The sequence below is a fragment of the Emys orbicularis genome, chromosome 2, assembly GCF_028017835.1.
Source record: "Emys orbicularis isolate rEmyOrb1 chromosome 2, rEmyOrb1.hap1, whole genome shotgun sequence".
Lineage (NCBI taxonomy): Eukaryota > Metazoa > Chordata > Testudines > Emydidae > Emys > Emys orbicularis.
This window is the reverse complement of record NC_088684.1, coordinates 266,281,743-266,303,325: the sequence shown is the minus strand read 5'-3', so window position 1 is coordinate 266,303,325 and position 21,583 is coordinate 266,281,743. Positions and strand designations below refer to the sequence as shown.

The window sequence follows — 21,583 nt, the reverse complement described above, 5'->3', positions numbered from 1 at the left end:
CTTGGGGATCTGGGGCAAAATCAGTACTTGGTCCTGCTAGTGAAGGCAGGGGGCTGGACTCAATGACCTTTCAAGGTTGCTTCCAGTTCTAGGAGATGGGATATCTCCATTAATTATTAATTATATTATTATACTACAGATCTCAAACTAACAGGCCTGTAGTTACCCGGATCACCTTTTTTTCCTTTCTTAAAAATAGGAACTATGTTAGCAATTCTTCCATCATACAGTACAACTCCAGAGTTTACAGATTCATTAAAAATTCTTGCTAATGGGCTTGCAATTTCATGTGCTAGTTCCTTTAATATTCTTGGATGAAGATTATCTGGGGCCCCCAATTTAGTCCCATTAAGCTGTTTGAGTTTGGCTTCTACCTCGGATGTGGTAATATTTACCTCCATATCCTCATTCCCATTTGTCATCCTACCATTATACCTAAGCTCCTCATTAGCCTCATTAAAGACTGAGGCAAAGTATTTGTTTATATATTGGGCCATGCCTCGATTATCCTTAACCTCCACTCCATCCTCAGTGTTTAGTGGTCCCACGTCTTCTTTCTTTGTTTTCTTCTTATTTATATGGCTATATATTTTACTTTTGGTTTTAATTCTCTTTGCAAGGTCCAACTCTACATGGTTTTGGCTTTTCTCACTTTATCCCTACATGTTCTGACCTCAATAAGGTAGCTTTCCTTGCTGATCCCTCCCATCTTCCATTCCTTGTAGGCTTTCTGCTTTTTCTTAATCACCTCTCTGAGATGCTTGCTCATCCAGCTTCATCTACAACTCCTGCCTATGAATTTCCCCCCCTTTCTTGGGATGCAGGCTTCTGATAGTTTCTGCAACTTTGACTTGAAGTAATTCCAGGCCTCCTCCGCCTTTAGATCCACAAGTTCTTCAGTCCAATCCACTTCCCTAACCAATTTCCTTAATTTTTTAAAGTTAGCCCTTTTGAAATCAGAAACCCTAGTCACAGATTTTAGTTTGAACTGAATTAACTCATGATCGCTCAAACCAAGGTTGTCCCCTACAACCATTTCTTCTATGAGGTCCTCACTACTTACTAAAACTAAATCTAAAATGGCATCCCCTCTTGTTGGTTCAGCAACTACTTGGTGAAGGAATCCATCAGCTATCGCATCCAGGAAAATCTGAGCCCTATTATTATTACTAGCACTTGTCCACCAGTCTAGATCCGGGAAGTTAAAGTCTCCCATGATCACACAATTCCCATTAGTATTTACTTCATTAAAAAGATCTCTATCCATATCCAAATCAGATCCCAGTGGTCTATAGCAAACCCCAAGCACTATCCCGTGGAGGCTCTAGTAGCTTTCTTCCCCAATGTGATTTTTGCCCAGACAGACTCTGTCTTATCCATTCCATCTCTTCTTATTTCTTTACAGTCTACCTCATCATTGATATACAATGCTACTCTGCCACCTTTGTCTTTATTTCTGACTTTCCTAAACAGCACATACCCTTCAATACCTGTACTCCAGTCATGACTACTATTCCACCATGTTTCTGTTATCCCTATAATATCTGGTTTCACTTCCTGCACCGGTAACTCTAGTTCCTCCATTTTGTTACCTAGGCTCCTCGCATTGGTGTACAGACATCTTAATTTTTGCTGTTTGGCTTCACTCATATTCTTTACCTGATTAGGCACAGACATTCTACTGCCAGTATCACCTATTAGACTGGTATCTACACTACCCTTCCTCCTCATGTCCATTTTCCTACCCACGGCTGTATCCTTTCTTACTTCGTTTTCTTCCCTCTCAATGTTAAAATCTGGCGTGGAGCTTACCTGGACATCTCCCAACCATCTCCCCCAAATTCCTAATTTAAAGCTCTCTTAATCAGTTGTGCCAGCCTCCATCCTAGAAGTCTATTTCCCTCCCTACTCAGGTGAAGTCCATCCCGAGAGAACAGTCCTCTGTCCATGAATGCCTCCCAGTGGCCATACATCCCAAAGCCCTCCTTATAGGACCACTGCCTGAGCCATCTGTTGATCATCATAATCTTGTCACTCTTTTGTTGCCTTTCTCTAGGAACAGGCAGAATCCCACTGAAGATCACCTGAGCCTCAATTTCCTTAAGTGTCTTCCCCAGCCTTGCATAGTCTCCCTTGATATGGTCCAGCAAGAATCTAGCTGTATCATTTGTTCCCACATGAAGGGGAATCAGTGGATTTTTTCCCGCTCCTGTTAGGATCCTCTTCAGCCTCAGGTCCACATCCTGTATCTTAGCACCCGGCAGACAGCACATCCTTCTGTTCTCTGGATCAGCTCTGGTTACAGGCCTGTCTATTCTTCTCAGTAAGGAGGCCCCAAGCACATAGACCTGCCTTTTCCTGGTGATAGTGCGATTCTCCAGTCTATCCCGTTCCCTTTGGCTGCAAGTCCTCTCAATTCCTATTCTCTCTTGCAATCCTCTGCGACCCATCCCGTATCCTCCTGGGGCTCATATTTAGTGTTGTTATCTCCATTGACTCTTCCCCTCTTCCTATAGGACTAGCTGCTCGTCTCTTCTTCCTTGCCCTCTCACCTTCAGTGACCACCTGCTGTGCCCCTTCTTCATTTTCCAACTCCGAAAACCTGTTCCTGAGCTCTATTTCTCCTTCACTAGCCCGTCTTTTCCTCTCTTAGTCACATGCTTCCACTGTCCACTTTCCTCACCCAGCAGTCTCCCCTCAGAGTTCTTTGGTCCTGCTTCCATCTGCAAGTCTGAGCTTTTCCCTTCAGCCTCCTCGTGTCTTTGCTCCATCATCTGCTCAAACCCCCTTCTAAACTCAACCAGAGTTTCCACCTGCATCTCCAATCCTCAGATCTTTTCTTCTATCAGCTCTATCAGGCGGCACTTCATGCAGACGAAACTCTTTTCAGGTACTCCCTCCAGGATCATGTACATGCCGCAGCTTCCACGTCCAGTCATCTTCATTGTGTCTTCTACTGTTTGGGTCACTACAACTGCTGCCTCTGCATCTGTCATAGTCTTTCCACCGAAATCCTGTTAGTCCGGGAAACACAAACCAAACCAAACCACCACCACCCCCAGCAAAACAAACCCCCAACAAGCATCAAAACACTGCCAGAACACCACACACCCCCTTCACTAGCCTGTCTGTTCCTCTGCCTGGTTCTCCTAGTCTTCCCCCCAAACTCTTCTTGCACACTCCCACTCAAATTCCCCTGTTTACAGCTCTGTTTGCTGGCTCCTGTGCCGCTGCAGCTGTCTGTGCCGCTGCCTGACTGGCTGGCTACCTTGATAGGACCCCTAGTCAGAGAAGCTCCGCCCCCTAATCAGGGCTCAGCCTCTCTCCCAGCACACTGCCCCTACCAGCCTCTACACATACAAATACAAATAGCTACAAATACCTTCTCCTCCAAATACCTTGCCACCAGGCTACAGCAGCTCTAAGATTTAAGTGTGTCTTTGGCTTCCGTTCGGATTTCAACATTAGCTAGAGTAAGAAATGTCACATTTTACCTATTACAATAGCATCCAGTAGTGCCAATACAGTTAAAGTTGTTTCATCATTCCTATTTACAGACCTCTCTTTACAGGTTTTCAATGGTTTATAACTTGGCAGTAAAATAAATTACATGTTGAAACTTGTCAGAAGGCCTCCACCATTATTGGAATTTAGGCTTTTAAAAATATCCTCTTAGGTTTATGTAGCACCTTTCAGCCAAAAGAATCCTAAAGCATTTTGCCCAACAAATTACAATAGGAAGTAAAGAAGAAGATTATATCCGACTGAATCTATAGAAGAAGTTAGGTAGGAAGAATGTTATTATTTAAATTGAAAGTATCCACTATACCAAGGCTAACAGCCTTCTCCTTGTAAAATGTGCCATAGGATCTTTAGGGTACATCTACATTGTACGTCTACATTTCTTTTGGCAGCATGTAGAGTAGCATACCTTGCCCGGCCCCCTAGCATGGGTCTAAGCAGCAGTGTAGATGGTGAGGCACTGCTTAGGTGAATAGAGTAAAGACACTCCTGAAACCTGTGAGTATGTACTTGGGTATGTACCCTACAGAGCTCTCTACTTGCCCAAGTAGTGCCTCCCCATCTATACTGCTATTTTTAGCAGTGTAGTGTCTCACTGCCTCCCTGTTGCTGGAGTCTTTTCCTGCCACAGGGAAATGCTCCAGCAGTGGAGAATAACTCTGGCAGTGGGGAAAAACTCTGGCATCTGCCTGCAGCTAGAGCCTTTTCCTGCCACAGGGATCTGCCAGAGCCTTTCCTTGCCGCAGTGAAAGACTCCAGCAGTGGGGAAATGTTCTGGCAAGGGGGAGGCAGTGTGGAAAGGATCTGGCTGCTCTCCGCTACCTCCCCACTGCCAGAGTCCTTCTATTGACACATGTAGTTACACACCATAGAGTGGACGCAGCCTGTTTTTCTCACACACACACTCTCTCTCAAGTAGTTTGCAGTGTACTTATAGCCTTAATCTCCACAAAGGTTCAAGACCTTAGTTTTACATTTCATTTGAAAGATGGTTCCTCCAGCAGCACAGTGGTCCCCTCACACCACACTGGAACACTGGCTTAAGTACTGACTGTTTGGGAAGAATGCCACTTACTGAATCACCAATATAACTTCCTAAAGCACTTTGATTTATCTTGCCATTTAAATTCTAACCAGAACCTGGCATCTTGAGACAGGGAACATACTTCCTTTACATTTTGCATAGCATAAAGCACATTTTATGGTGTTTAGTAAATAACTGTCAACTATGTTTAGCTTATTGAGATATGGCTCCATATGAGAAAACCCTACACCAGGGGTCGGCAACGTTCGGCACGCGGCTCACCAGGGTAAGCACCCTAGCGGGCCGGGCCAGTTTATTTACCTGCTGACAAGGTTCGGCCGATCGTGGCCCCCACTGGCCGCGGTTCGCCGTCCCGGGCCAATGGGGGCGGCGGGAAGCCGCAGCCAGCACATCCCTCGGCCCGCGCCGCTTCCCGCCGCCCCCATTGGCCCGGGACGGCGAACCGCGGCCAGTGGGGGCCACGATCGGCCGAACCTGCCACGTCAGCAGGTAAATAAACTGGCCCGGCCCGCTAGGGTACTTACCCTGGCGAGCCACGTGCCGAATGTTGCCAACCCCTGCCCTACACCATAAGTATCATCCTTTCCTAGCTTTTCTCAGCAGAGATCTAGGATTTGAACTGATATAGATACTGATCTACACACTCCTAATAACAGTTTCTCCATCTGATGGTTGAAATAATTTATGAAATAACATAGAGAAGCTTACATTGCTACTGCCTTTGCTATATCTGTTCTTTGGTTAATGGCTACAATTTTCTGTACAGTCAATCTGGCACCTTTCACAAGCACTAAAAAACTTAAAAAGTATCTTGCATATGCTTGGGGAGAGTTGTTAGAAGGGAAAAAATTCTTGCTGAAGTGAGTAACTTCTTTTTTGTAACTGTGATTTTAAGTGGTTAGAAAGAAATACATGGCATTTATCAATACAGAAACAGAATCTACTGTATGTGAGGTCTGGAACAAGTTTGCTTCGTGACTTACCGTGAGAGAATTGCCTCCAAACAGTTTCCTGCTAATATTCTCTAGGAGAAACAGGAAGAAGAGAACTTCTTTTGGCCTAAAAACTCACCCTCTTCTGTTGTTGATACTGCACACTCAGGGTATGGATCAAGGATCTGAGTCTTGATGTTTGCATGCCAAGATGAGGAATACTGTACCTTCCTCAAGGCCCTGGCCACAACTGCCATTCTTTCCAAAGCTCAACAGGACTCCTTTTAGAACTCATCAGCACTAATTTGTAATTGACTTGGAGAGCACAGTCCATTATTAAGCAGTGTTAAGCAGGGTCTGGGATTCCTTTCATTGACCTTTTAATGCTGTTATACAAGAGAGTTGCATGGTACCTTGTTGACGCTGGTGGGTATAACAGCTGCCCTTCATTTGGGATAAATGTCAGAAGCAGTTAAGCTCCTTTTGGAGTAAGGTAACTGAAACAATAGGAGCCAAAATGCAGGCCACATGCAAGGCTGATCAGGATCTGAGCTCATAAGCATGGGAACTAAGGGCTGGTCCACACTAACCCCCCACTTCGAACTAAGATACGCAACTTCAGCTACGTTATTCACGTAGCTGAAGTCGAACTATCTTAGTTCGAACTTACCGCGGGTCCACACGCGGCAGGCAGGCTCCCCCGTCGACTCCGCGTACTCCTCTCACGGAGCAGGAGTACCGGCGTCGACGGCGAGCACTTCCAGGATCGATCCGGGATCGATTTATCGCGTCTAGACTAGACGCGATAAATCGATCCCAGAAGATCGATTGCTTACCGCCGGACCCGGAGGTAAGTATAGACGTACCCTAAGGGTGTGTGGGGGTGCTGCAACATCCCCAACCTGCGCCTGGAGTCCCGGCGCCCGGCCCCACACCCAGGGTCCCGGCTACTGGCCCCACGCCCGGGGTCCCGTTTGCCGGCCCCACGCCCGGGATCCCAGCTGCCGGCCCCACGCCTGCCACCAGCTGTGGCCTCAGCCTCGGCCCCCTTGCCCCTGTCTGTGTCTCCCCTTCCCAAAGCCAAGGCTCTGAGGGGCGGGGGGCACAGACAGGGGTAAGGGGGGCACGTGTTTGGGGACCACTGCTTTACAGTTTCCATAGCTGGCTTTCAGCACCCCCACTACAAAGCGTTCCAGCGCCACTGGATGAGCTGTGTGGGTGGAGAGATTTATTTGAGGCTGAATGCAAAGACAGAGGGGGCTCAGTAGTTTTTTGCTGGGCAGAGAAGGAGCAGAAAGCCAAGGACAGCTAGAGAAGCGCACTTACAGTGTGACTGAGAAAAAGCAAAGAGAGACAGATTGAGTGCTGACTGGAAAAAAGGCTTGGAATATTGAGCAAGGAAACTGTCTCCTGTTTGATTCCTACTGTGTTCAGGGAAACAGGACTTTGTGTACATTCTTTGAAAATGAATAGGCTTTCACAAAAAACCCCAACAACTATCATTTTCTCCTCCGAACAGAAACAACCTGCAAGACCCTGAATATTGGCTCACAAGGCAACAATACAATATATATTTCCCCTACATGGAAGAGCTAAATTATTTATCATAAAAATGTAATTAGCTGGAAGAAAATTCTTAGAGTTCATTCTCATGTTTATGGGACTCCATTTAATTTGGTGAAATGAGCAAATAATTAGGAGCCAAATTTTCAAGAGTAGACACTGCTTTTGAGTACTTCATTTTTGTGTGTCCAGCTTTGAAACACCTTGGGCCTGATTTTCAGAGGTGCTGAGCTCAGGTTTACTTTAACTGGAATAGCACATTTTTGAAAGTCAGACCTAAGGTATTTCAAGTTGGGCACATAAAACCAGTGGCTAGTTTTGACAGTTTTGGTATTAACCTTTAATATTTTGTTCTGTCTAAAAATAATACAGTTTTAATAATACATTGTTTTAAAATTCATTCTACATCTTTGCTTAGACAAAAATAATTCTTCATAATTGTATATAAATGTGAATTTACAGTTCATAAGTATTGTGATGTATGAACATTTGTAGTCATGATTACTGCAGTAACAGGGTTTTAAAAAGGATTAACTTCACTTGATCACCAAAGATAGAAAATGCTAGATTTTTATAAATTGTCCCCCATTGAAAATGGCACAATTTGAAGTTACTGTTTGTTAGATAACACACTTGTTTTTCTTAATTTAATCAATTTTTGCTATGATAATGTAGCTACTTAACAAATGTAAATATCGATGTCTTCAATTTTGTCAGATAAATCACTTCTAACTCTGTATTCCCTACTGGTATAGAATTATTGTTATATTGAAGAATATAAAGTATATCAACTTAATGGCAGCAGCAAAATATTTTATTACCCCATGGGAGATCTAGGTTAGTAGATTCAATATTTAGAACACAGAATGTAATAAAGGTTGGTATTGTCGAGGTGTAGTGTTCTTGGTTTTAGTTGTAAGTAAGCTAACTGCCTCTGCTTTAGAACTCTTGAAAGTAGAGTTAATATAGAATTTAAAAATACAATAAGTGTTCCTGTTAGTATGGCAAAAAATCCCCATAGATGTATATTTTTGAAAATATACAGATTTTGAATTCATTATAAATTTTGTGTATAAAATATTAAATGTACTATTATGTCTGCCGATCTGGAATGAATGGGTATTCCCTTCCCCATAGCAAACTGCTAGGTGGCAACAACTAACAAAAAAGCTCCGAAGATGTTGGTGTCTCTTGATAGCCGCTGCATTTCTCACTCTGTCTAAATGTAATTAAGTTGCAGCTCAGTTGTTATGATTGTTTCTCTGAGATAAAATAAATGGTTCTTTAGAGGAAATGATAGTTCTTCAAGTGATTGCACATGAGCATTCCAATAGGTGTGTGTATGTGCACCGCGTGCACGATCGTCGGAGGATTTTTCCCCTAGCGGTACCCGTTGAGTCGGATGTGGAGGCCCCCAGAGTGGTGCCTTCATGGCGGTGTATATAGGTCCCTGCAGACCTGCCACCTGCTCAGTTCCTCCTTACTGCCGGTGACAGTCGTTGGAGAAACTCAGTCTCTTGCATTCGCAAGTGGCTACCTAGTGGTTCCCTTTTTTCTTATTTGTAAATAGTTTAATTGAGTTGTAGTTACAGTAGTTAGTTAGTTAAGCTTACTTTGCCCCCCCCCCCGTTCACCCCCAGACATTGGCCCAAGTTCAGGCACCATCAGCGGCACCGATGACAGCACCATCTGCGGCATCTGTGACAGAGCCGCATATGACACCATCTCCGGCACTCTTCACAGCACCGATGGTGGCACCGCCTCCTGTTCACCATTGGGGCAAGCCCACGATGTTATGATGCAGCTCCCCATCACCTCGGTACCACTCCCCAGCACCGTTGGGCTCCCCCCCCCATGGTCAGGCTCAGAGTACTCTTCCGAGTCAGAGGCTGAGTCTTCTGTCTTCCGACGCAGCCAGTACTGCTCGCGATCCCAGCACCGGTGCTGGCACCAGAGGGTCATGGACTCGTCGGCACCGGCAGTATCCTGGCCACCCCAGTAGCAGGGCACAGTACAATAGCCCTTTTGGACTCCCTGGGCCTATCATCAAGACTCAGGGTCAGGGCTCCAGGGCCGCATTGGTGGCATCCGCACGCCATGCTTCCCCCTCAGTGACATCGGTGTCATGCCACACCCCCAGGGCTCCGGAGGACCCCACACGGGACAAGGATTCTGGGCCTTCACACTTGGGTGCAGCATCCGAGCCAGTGCCGCCAGTGGTACTGGAGCCACCTCCAGTCACGGGGGGGACCGATGCACCCGACCCAGCCTCTAAGGAGCCGGAAGGTCAGGAATACCCGGTCCCATGGGCCTCCTCCTCCTCCTCACCAGACAAGGCAGTGGCAGGCACCCCCACCACCCTACCAGCGATGGACACCATGGGACACCAGGACCTTCTTAGGAGGGTGGCCCTAAACCTAAACCTCCAGGTGGAGGAGGTCACAGAGGGGTTGGACCCAATAGTGGACATCCTTGCTCCGGAGGGTCAATCTAAGGTGGCTTTGCCCCGATAAGAACTATCCAGAACACTAGTAGGGTGCTCTAGCAGACCCCAGCCTTGATACCACCCACCGCTAAAGGGGTGGAGAGATGGTATTTTGTGCCGGAAAAAGGGTATGAACACCTTTTCACCTCCCCCAACTGGGGACTCTAGTGGTTGGCACAGCAAATCATAAGGGGCAGCCTGGTCCTGCTCCAAAGTCATGGGACGCTAAAAAGCTGGACCTTTTTGGCCAGAAGGTCTACTCAACCGGGGGTTTCTGCTTCAAGTTGCCAACCAGCAAGCGGTACTCAGCCACTATGCTTTCAATTCCTGGAGTGCATTAGCAAAGTTTCAGGAGTTGCTCCCAGCTGACTCGCACAAGGAGTTTAATGCGCTTCTAGAGGAGGGCAGGGTGGTCTCAAGAACCTTCCCTCCAGACCGCATTAGATGCGGCAGACTTGACGGCTCGGACTATGGCCACCTCCATTACAATGAGATGCAGCACGTGGCCGTAGGTGTCGGGTATACCACTGGAGGTCCAGAACATTATCCAGGACCTGCCCTTTGACTGTTTGGGCTTGTTTGCCCAAAACACGGAATCTCGCTTGCACAGTCTTAAGGACTGCTGGGCAACTCTAAAGTCTTTGGGGATCCACACTTCTGCACCCCAAAGAAAACCATTCACCCTCAGCCCCTGTCCGCTTCTATTCCGGGCACCCAACGTGAGACTCGTCCAAGAGATGGGGCAGGAATAATAGGAGGTGTCCATCACAGTCCTCCTCAGACCAAGGCCAGGGCTCTTCGAAACAGCCCACTGGCCCAAAGCCAAACTTTTGAAGATGTGCCCAAGGACGGAGCACCAGTACTGAGCTCGGATCCTTACCCCCTCTTTGTGAATCGACTGTCCCACTTCTACCGTGCTTGGTCCCAGATCACATCAGATGGCTGGGTTCTGAGCACGGTAGACGTGGGATATTCTATCCATTTCTGTTCCCTCCCACCCCCTTTCCCCGTCCCTCTTCAGGAACCCTTCTCACAAACAACTCCTTCTGCAGGAGGTGCAATCTCTCCTTGCTCTAGGGGCAATAGAGGAGGTTCCTCATGAGTTCAGGGCAAGGGGTTTTACTCCCGCTATTTCCTCATCCCCAAGGCCAAGGGTGGACTCCGCCCTATCCTGGATCTGCAAGACCTCAATACATTCATAAAGAAAGTGAAATTTCACATGCTCTCCCTGGCCTTCATCATTCCTTCCCTGGATCTGGGGGACTGGTACGCCGCCCTCGACTTGAAAGATGCATACTTTCATATCTCCATTATCCTGGCCCACAGACGATTTCTTCGCTTTGTGGTCAGTGGCCAGCACTACCAGTTCAGGGTGCTCCCCCGGGTATTCACGACGTGTATGGCGGTCATGGCAGCCTTCCTCCAACCAAAGTCAGGTGCAGGTTTTCCCATACCTGGAAATCAAGGCCAAATCACAAGCACAGGCGGCGGAGCATGTGTCTCTGGCTTGGGCCACCTTCCTCAGGCTGGGCCTCATATTGAACATGCCCAAATCCACACGAGCCCCGATGCAGAGAACAAAATTCATGGGAGCTCTTTTGGACTCCATGCAAGCCAGGGCTTTCCTGCCTGAGCTGCGCTTCCAAGCACTCAGAGACATAATCGAGAACCTTTGCCGGTCCCCACAACGATGGCCAGAAATTGCATGAAACTGCTGGGGCATATGGCGGCTTGCATAGACATGGTCCAGCACACCAGATTGCGCCTTCGTCCCCTCCAGGCATTGTTGGCGCAGGTGCACAGGCCCAGCAAGGACCCACTGGACAGAATAGTTACCCTCCCCCCTCACATTCTCGAGTCTCTCCGCTGGTGGCTACAGCCGCAAGTGGTCTATGTGGGAGTACCCTTTGCCAAACCCCAACCTACGCTATTACTGGTCACGGATGCCTCGGCACTCAGTTGGGGAGCGCACCTGGGCAATATCAGAACCCAAGGCCTATGGCTCCATGCAGAACTATTGCTGCACATCAATGTAAGGGAGCTGAGGGCAGTTCGTCTGGCATGCCAAGTGTTCCAGGCACACCTTCAGGGCACATGTGTGTCGGTGCTGACAGACAACACCACAGCGATGTTCTGTATAAACAAACAGGGTGGTGCTCGCTCCTCTCCCCTGTTGCAGAAAGCCCTCAGGCTGTGGGACTTTTGCATCACCCACTCGATACACCTAGAGGCGTCATACCTTCCGGGAGGACAAAATGAGCTAACTGATCGCCTCAGCTGCTCGTTTCATGGTCACAAATGGTCCATCAGGGCGGACATTGCGCTCTCGATTTTCCAGAGTTGGGGCTTTCCCCACATAGACCTGGTTGTGATGCAGAGCAACAGGAAGTGCCAGCAGTTCTGCTCCTTTCTGACCTACAGCCCAGGCTCCATCGCAGACACCTTTCATCTTTCATGGATGAATCATCTGCTGTACACTTTCCCACCCTTCCCTCTCATACCCAAAGTCCTCCTCGAGGCTCACCAGGACAGGGCTTCCTTGATCCTCATAGTGCCAGCATGGCCCCGCCAGTACTGGTTCACCACACTGTTGAACCTTTCAGTGGACAGACCAGTACCCCTTCCTGTATGCCCGGCCCTCATCACACAAGACCACGGCTGTCTACAACACCCCAACCTGGCATCTCTCCCCCTCATGGCGTGGAAACTCCATGATTGAACTCGCTAGAGCTTCAGTGTTCGGACTCAGTTAGAGAAGTTCTGCTGGGAAGTCAGAAGCCCTCCACTCGTGCCACATACCTGGCAAAGTGGAAGCGGTTTTCCATCTGGTCTCTGCAGATTCATAGATTCATAGATTCTAGGACTGGAAGGGACCTCGAGAGGTCATAGAGTCCAATCCCCTGCCCTCATGGGCAGCCCTCTGCATCAAGCGTCAATTCCCCTTGTTTTGGAATACCTACTGTACCTCAAGCAGTAGGGATTGTCAATATCATCTCTCAGGGTACACCTGGCTGCCATTTCAGCCTTCCAACCGGGAACAGCGGGTAGGTCAGTCTTCGGGAATGTCATGATGGGCCGCTTTCTCAAGGGCTCGGACAGGCTTTATCCCCAGGTGCGGCAGCTTGTTTCACAGTGGGACCTCAACCTGGTCCTGTCCACGCTCATGAGGCTCCCTTTCGAGCCCATGGCAACCTGCCCTCTGTCCTACCTTTCCTGGAAGGTGGCCTTTCTGGTGGCTATAACCTCAGCCAGAAGGGTCTCCGAGCTCAGAACGCTGACTTCCGAGCCCCCCTGTATGGTCTTTTATAAAGACAAGGTGCAGCTATGCCCTCACCCTGTGTATCTACCAAAGGTAGTGTCCCAGTTTCATGTGAACCAGGACATATTTTTACCTGTGTTCTTCCCTAAGCCACATGCCAGTAACAGAGAGTGAATGCTCCATTCCCGGGATGTCAGGCATGCCCTAGCCTTCTACATCGAGCGCACAAAGCCGTTTCATAAGTCACCACAGCTCTTTATTGTAATTGCAGAGAGAATGAAGGGGCTTCCCATTTCATCCCAGCGCATTTCATCATGGATCATGTCCTGCATCAGAACATGCTATGACCTAGCTAAGATTCCAGCCCCTCCGCTGATGGAGCACTCCACAAGAGCGCAGACTTTGTTCGCAGCATTCCTTGCGCAGGTTGCTATCCAGGACATATACAAGGCAGCAACGTGGTCTTGCAGCCACACCTTCATGCTGCACTACGCAATCACCCAATAGGCAAGAGACAATACAGCCTTTGGCAGGGCAGTCCTGCATTCAGCAACCAGGTGAACTCTGACCCCTCCTCCAGGGAAACTGCTTGGGAGTCACTTATTGGAATGCACATGAGCAATCACTCGAGAAGAAAAATGGTTACCTACCTCTCATAACTGTTGTTCTTCAAGATGTGTTGCTCATGTCAATTCCAAATCCCACCCACCTCCCCTCTGTCGAAGTATTCCGGCAAGAAGGAACTGAGCAGGCGACAGGTCGGCAGGGACCTATATACACCGCCATGAAGGCGCCACTTCAGGGGGCTCCACAGCCGACCCGATGGGTACCGCTAGGGGAAAAACCTTCCAACGATGGTGCACGGAGCACGCACACACACACACCTATTGGAATGGACATGAGCAACACATCTCAAAGAACAACAGTTACGAGAGGTAGGTAACCGTTTTTTTTATGCATTTTCGAAGGTGAGGAATAGCTTCAAAGAGTTCATTATCTCACATATATTGCAAAGCTAATCAGCTTTTGTATTGTCTTATTGGCCTTGTCTAGACTAACATTTAAAGGTGTGATGTTAGTAACTGTTAGAGATGTTAGCACAGGGTAGCTGTAAGAAGCATATTGCCTTTAACATGTGCTAAAATGGTTAAGTTGTGGCCTAACTAGGATTTCCCCCCAGGCTTTAACTTGACCATTTTAGCATGTGTTAAAGGCAATCTACCTTGTCTAGATTACACTTTTAAAATGTGTTAGTTAACATGAGTTAGCTAAGTGTTAAACATTTGGGTCAGCATGCATGGGACAGTTAATTCCCATCACAGACTAATAGGAGGCAGGCCACACTTTGACGGTCTCTTTAAAACTGCCTTGGACCAGGTACATAAAAGAATGTCACTGCTTGGATATATGCTAGTGACAGCTGGAATAATAATAATGAATGATCATAAATTATCTTTCCTGTCAAAGCTGAATAGTCCAGTAGGAAATAATAGTTGACAAGAGGCAGTAGGTGTTCTGTTGTCGATGCTTTGAAAACCCTGGTACTAGACAGAGCCAGTTGTTGGTTTTGTAAGGACCATTCAGCTCCCTACATCAGATTGTACCAACAACACCCTTCAAAGACAAAACAGAAAAAAATATAAAGAGAAAATATTTACATTAATTTTACTTTTAAAAAATTAACATACAAACTTGAAACTAATCAGCATATTAATTAACTTATTTTTAACATTAGTTTTTTTGGGGGGTGGCATATTTTACAATGGCAACAAACATGGGTTTACTGGAGATATGAGCCAGTGCTTCAAGCCTCACTGTCCAAGTAGGGAATGTGTTAATCAGCACTCATTCACAGAGTGGATTATTTTATTGCTAATTAAAGATTAAAAACTAAGGACCTGATCCTGCAAACACTTTACTCATGAAAATAGCCCTTATACAAGTAGTCCATTGAAAGCAGAGTGAGAGAGTTTGCAGGATTGGACCATTAAAACTGGTTTGAAATTGGATTCTGTAGCACTGCTGGTGTCGCAGATTAGCAATGGGACAAAATGTACCTTTAGTGTAAGTTCAAGAATTTCCAAATTTAGCTAATGACTTTGTTTTTAAATACATTTCAGTTTGTATATGGTGGCAAATGTTTTCACCCTAAGAATTTTCAAATTAATATGGATACTGCTTTCTTTGAAAGGCAATTTAAATGTACACAATGGAATGCATTCAAAATTCTGCATATGCCATATATAATTGTTAAAGTAATGTATCCTGGGATTTCTTCTTATAACTTATTTTAATGTGTATTATTCATGTGGCAATATGATTGACAGACCATTTCTCCATTTTTTTATAGGATTATACTTTTTTTGAAGAACCAACGTATGAAAAGCATTATCACCATATGGAAATAGTTGATGCTGAGGATTTAGGCCAATCCCAAAAGTTTTACGATAATTCAGAAAAGAATGTGTTTGAGAAGACGAAGAGTCCTCTTGTAAAAAGCAAACCCATTGACAAGAAATTAGAACCATCTCTGAAGTGGAAGAACGTTGGGCTTGCTGGTTCCCAGGAGTATGTAGTTATTTGAGAAACTGAGTTTTACAGTAAACGTTGCTAATTCAGACTAATGATTTGGAAACACAGTGTATGTCTGTGATTTTGTTTTTAATTGAAAATAAATTAAACAAATACAAAATAAAATTCAGGGGCCTGCTCCTATAAAACATATTAAGGGAAGATTGCTCACTTGTAATCCAGTTTCTTATGGTCCTCCTCTGCCATCCTACCTGACAACAGCCTGGAATGTCATCATGATGGCGCTCCACCTGTCAGGAAGGAGGCAGCAAGATCTTGCAGTCATCTGCAGTACTAAGCCTCAATTCAACCATTTTCCTCAATTAAAAGTTTCTAAGGCATGAAGGAATAGACAACCTATTCCAAGCAACACTTTCTGAGGAGAGAAGAGGAATGTAATAAACCAGACTGTCAGTAAGTAATCTTCCCTTGTCATATAACACACTTCTCCTAATCTATATGGCAATAATCTTGGCTACCAGTGGACATAGCAAGCAGTAGAAAACCCAGAAGAGAGTTTACTTACAGTAGAGATGGATTTTCTTTTCTGAAATCAGGATCTGCCACAGACATCAAGTCCAAGTGATAGTGGAGGATGACTGTCTGAGGAGAGGCCTAGGACTAGGTGGTCATCTTGCAGAAAGAGGAAATAGATGCCTCATCCCTTCAAACCCCAGAGTTGACATGCTGTAGGAGGAAGCACATTTGACAAATCTTGGATGCAACCGATGGGCATGGGCATGACTGATAGGATGAGGCTTCAGTGGTACAGGACATACCCTCCTGCACAGCCCAGGTATAGGTCATTTTAGTCAGAGCCCAGGTATAGGTCATTTTAATGGGAGAGGGTCTAACTGCTCTCCTAGGTACAAATCATGAGTGTCTCTTCTGTAGAGAGTGTGAATTTATGATTAGCCAAAGGGGCTGCACCAGCAGGGTCTGGGAGTCCTCCTGAAGTCCTGGAACACCAGGACAAGAGGATCCTAGATGAGAGGGCCAGATCAGGCCCTTCGGAGATCATAGGTATGCTCAGACCTGCCAACAACCGTGTTGTAATGAGGAAAGAGAGAATCATATTGAAAAAATAAAACCCATTGCAGGTGAGGGAGACAGAGTCAGAAATGAAATCCAAACTTCCCATAATTGATGTGGACATGTCTGGATGGGAGCCCCCAGATTTGGGGCTTACCTGGTCCACAGTCCTTGTAGCCTGGGAAAACGGCTGTTCTGGGACTATCTGAAACAGCTGAACAACATGGGGAGGAGGAGCTTCTCTGAAGGTCTCTATAAAGTCAATCAATACAGCGGGTAACAAGTGGATGTCAAAACAGGTACCAAGTGGTTGTGAAAGTCAGCAAGAGTACAGCTCCTCTGAAAGGAGAAGGCATTATTAGCTGGCTAGCCAGTGACAGAACCCCTGGAAGTGGAGTTGAGCTGTTTCTGGAACTCAGGATGCTGGGACTATGAAAAGTAGAAGAGGAATGGTGTTCCTAGTTGCTTCTCTTCTCTCTTTATGAACTCTTTATTCTTTGTTCCCCCTCTTCTGTCTCTTTCATTCTTCCTTCAGTCTTTTTCTTCTTCTACAAGGAAAGAAGAAAGGAAAAGGGCTAGTGGAACAGGAAGAAGAGGTAATTAGTGTTCTATGGTTCCAGCATGCAGGAAGCAAACCAATGAAAGAAAGTGGCTGGAGGGGGACATAAGTACAGCAACTGACAGATCTCGCTTTCTGCATCCTGATTGGTTGAGCTGTAATGCTGATAGTCAAGGTTTTTACTAGTTAGGATGGGACAAGATCAACATAAACAATCAGTTTTAACAGTTTTAACAGCTGTTTAGTTTTAATTATTTAATTATTTATTCTGATCCTGTAAAGAGATCCACATTGGCAGACTCTAGCAATCTTTCAGGTATCTTTGCAGGATAGAGGCCTATATTAGTATATATACATTTACTGTATTATATTTTGTATAACTACTGAAGTCTTAATAATATGAGACTTCGCTACAGCCCTCTGCTATTAAGGAGTTTTAAAAGAGCTAGGTGAGGAGCTCACTGCACCGTTAATGTTGCTTTTCAATAAGTTTTGGAATGCTGGGAAAGTTACGAAGACTGTAAGAAAGCTGATGTTGTGCCAATATTTTAAAATATTTATGGGCCTGTCAATCTGATAAGGATCCTGGGCAAGAAAATGGACCAGCTGATATAGGATTCAATTAATAAAGAATTAAAGGAGGATAATACAGTTAATACCAATCTACATGGGTTTATGGGAAAACAGAACTAACTCAAGTTTGGTTGATAAAGATAGAATCATAGAATCATAGAATATCAGGGTTGGAAGGGACCTCAGGAGGTCATCTAGTCCAACCCCCTGCTCAAAGCAGGACCAATTCCAAACTAAATCATCCCAGCCAGGGCTTTGTCAAGCCTGACCTTAAAAACCTCTAAGGAAGGAGATTCCACCACCTCCCTAGGTAACCCATTCCAGTACTAATAGTGTTGCTGTAATATACTTAAACTTCTGTAAGGCATTTGACTTGGTACTACATGATATTTTGATTAAAAACCTAGAACAATATACAATTAATAGGGTACACATTGAATCAAAAGATGACTAACTGATAGGGCTCAGATTATAACTGTAAATGGGGAATCATCACTGAGCATGTGTGTTTCTAGTGGGGTTCCACAGGGATCTGCTACTGGGGTCCTATGCTATTTAATATTTTTTTCAGAGACCTGGAAGAAAACATAAAACCATGATTGATAAAATTTGCAGATCACACAAAAATTGGGGGAGTGGTAAATAATGAAGAGAATAGGTCACTGATATAGACTGATCTGGATGGCTTGGGAAATTGGGTGCAAGCAAATAATATGCCTTTAATATGGCTAAATGTAAATGTATACATCTATGAATGAGTCCATATTGATAGGATGGGGGAGTCTATCCTGGGAAGCAGTGACTAAAAAAGATTTGGGAGTCATGGTTGATAATCAACTAAACATGAGCTCCCAGTGCGACTCTGTGCCAAGAGGGCTAATGTGATCCTGGGGTGCATAAAGAGGGGTATGTCAAGTAGGAGTAGCGAGATTATTTTACCTCTATATTTGTCACTAGTGTGACTACTGTTGGAACACCGTGTCCAGTTTTGGTGCCCACAATTCAAGAAGTATGTTGATAAATTGGAGAGGGTTCAGAGAAGAGCCATGGGAATAATTATAAGATTAGAAAACGTGCCTTATAGTGATGGACTCAAAGAGCTCAATCTATTTAGTTTAACAAAGAGAAGGTTAATAGGTGACTTGATTACAGCCTGTAAGTGCCTATATGGGGAACAAATATTTGATAATGAGTTCTTTAGTGTAGCGGAGAAAGGTACAATGTGATCCAATGGCTGGAAGTTGAAGCTAGACAAATTCAGACTGGAAATAAGGTGTACATTTTTAACAATGAGAGTAATTAACCTTTGGAACAATTTACCAAGGGTTGTGGTGAATTTTCCACATCTGGCAATTTTTAAATGAAAATTGAATTAAAAAAAAATGTTCTAGTTCAAATGGAATTATTTTGGGGGAGTTCTGTGGCCTGTGTTATACAGCAGGTCAGACTAGAGTATCAGAATGATCCCTTCTGGCCTTGGAACCTATGAATCTATAAAAAAGATGTCAGTGAGATCTCATTAACTTTGTTGAGAAAAAGAATGTTCTGTTTTGTTTGGGTTTTGTCTTGATGAGATTATTGAACTACAGATTAGCAAACTGAGAAGGCTCCTACCCTCTTCTCATTCAGGTCTTGCTAAAGGACAACTTCTGTTGCAATGCCTACCTGCTGATTTGCATAGGTGATTTATATATCTCACAAAATGAAAAAAAAGTCTTTTTAGAATTTTATTTGGCCAATTAAAACATTGACTGTTTTACTTACGTTGTAGCCATAATTTTCAACTCTGGATACCTGAATTTAGGCACCTAAATCTAGATTTGCATACTTAAATATAAGTTGCCTGGTTTTTTGGAAGTGCTGTGCACCCACAAATTCTGTCTGAATCAATGAGAACTGTAGGTTCACTGTACCTTGAAAATCAGGCCATTATATTTAGATGCCTAAATTTGGATTTAGAAGCCTAACTTTAGGGAACCAGATTTGAAAAAGTTGACCCATATCGCCTTCCCTACTGATTGCCTTTTTTTCTGTTTTTTATGAAGAAAACTTTTGGGGGGCAAGGACTGAGCCTTGTGTGAGGAATCAGCAAATATATACTCGGCTCTACTGAAAACAAACAAATAATAATCAGTGAAGTTGTACTGTATCTTGTTTAGACAACTCTTGGTATTCTACGAATCCTCAAAACTTGTCTGAATAGAAATTTAGGCACCTAAATAAAATCTTTACATTTCAAATCCAACAACTTCTGCTGCTAATTTTTATAATATCAGAGGGGCAGCCATGTTAGTCTGGATCTGTAAAAAGCAACAGAGGGTCCTGTGGCACCTTTAAGACTAACAGATGTATTGGAGCATAAGCTTTCGTGGGTGAATGCCCACTTCGTCAGACGCATGTAATGGAAATTTCCAGAGGCAGGTATAAATATGCAGGCAAGAATCAGTATGGAGATAACGAGGTTAGTTTAATCAGGGAGGGTGAGGTCCTCTGCTAGCAGTTGAGGTGTGAACACCAAGGGAGGAGAAACTGCTTCTGTAGTTGGCTAGCCATTCACAGTCTTTGTTTAATCCTGATCTGATGGTGTCAAATTTGCAAATGAACTGAAGCTCAGCAGTTTCTCTTTGGAGTCTGGTCCTGAAGTTTTTTTGCTGTAAGATGGCTACCTTTACATCTGCTATTGTGTGGCCGGGGAGGTTGAAGTGTTCTCCTACAGGTTTTTGTATATTGCCATTCCTGATATCTGACTTGTGTCCATTTTATCCTCTTACGTAGTGACTGTCCAGTTTGGCCAATGTACATAGCAGAGGGGCATTGCTGGAACATGATGGCATATATAACATTGGTGGACGTGCAGGTGAATGAACCGGTGATGTTGTAGCTGATCTGGTTAGGTCCTGTGATGGTGTTGCTGGTATAGATATGTGGGCAGAGTTGGCATCGAGGTTTGTTGCATGGATTGGTTCCTGAGTTAGAGTTGTTATGGTGCGGTGCGTGAGAATATGCTTAAGATTGGCGGGTTGTCTGTGGGCAACGACTGGCCTGCCTCCCAAGGTCTGTGAAAGCGAGGGATCATTGTCCAGGATGGGTTGTAGATCACTGATGATGCGTTGGAGAGGTTTAAGCTGAGGACTGTAGGTGATGGCCAGTGGAGTTCTGCTGGTTTCTTTCTTGGGCTTGTCTTGTAACAGGAGGCTTCTGGGTACACGTCTGGCTCTGTTGATTTGTTTCCTTATTTCCTTGTGTGGGTATCGTAGTTTTGAGAATGCTTGGTGAAGATCTTGTAGGTGTTGGTCTCTGTCTGAGGGGTTGGAGCAGATGCGGTTGTACCTCAGCGCTTGGCTGTAGACAATGGATTGTGTGGTGTGTCTGGGGTGGAAGCTGGAGGCATGAAGGTAGGCATAGCGGTCAGTGGGTTTTCGGTATAGGGTGGTGTTAACGTGGCCATCGCTTATTTGTACTGTGGTGTCTAGGAAGTGGTCCTCCTGTGTAGATTGGTTCAGAGTGAGGTTGATGGTGGGGTGGAAGCTGTTGAAATCGTGGTGGAATTCTTCCAGGGTCTCTTTCCCATAGGTCCAGATGATGAAGATGTCATCAATATAGCGTAGGTAGAGAAGGGGCATGAGTGGACGAGAGCTGAGGAAGCGTTGTTCCAGGTCAGCCATAAAGATGTTGGCATATTGTGGGGCCATGCGGGTGCCCATAGCGGTGCCACTGGTCTGGAGGTATATATTGTCACCAAATTTGAAATAATTGTGCGTGAGGATAAAGTCACAGAGCTCAGCAATAAGTTGTGCTGTGTCATCATCAGGGATACTGTTCCTGACAACTTGTATTCCATCTGTGTGTGGGATGTTTGTGTAGAGAGCCTCTATATCCATGGTGGCTAGGATGGTGTTTTCTGGGAGGTCACCAATGCATTGTAGTTTTCTCAGGAAATCAGTGGTGTCACGGAGATAGCTGAGAGTGCTGGTGGCATAGGGTCTGAGCAGAGAGTCCACATATCCGGATAGTCCTTCAGTGAGAGTGCCAATTCCAGAGA

At 45.3% G+C, this 21,583-nt stretch overlaps 1 protein-coding gene across 1 annotated transcript in view; it reads left to right on the top strand.

The window, feature by feature from the left end:
- Positions 1-21,583, top strand: part of ODAD2 (outer dynein arm docking complex subunit 2) — a 169,671-nt gene that overhangs the window by 14,550 nt on the left and 133,538 nt on the right. Inside the window, exon 7 of the mRNA XM_065399867.1 lies at positions 15,157-15,374. Within this exon, the coding sequence (XP_065255939.1) occupies positions 15,157-15,374 (218 nt within the window). The remainder of the gene's footprint in view (positions 1-15,156; positions 15,375-21,583) is intronic.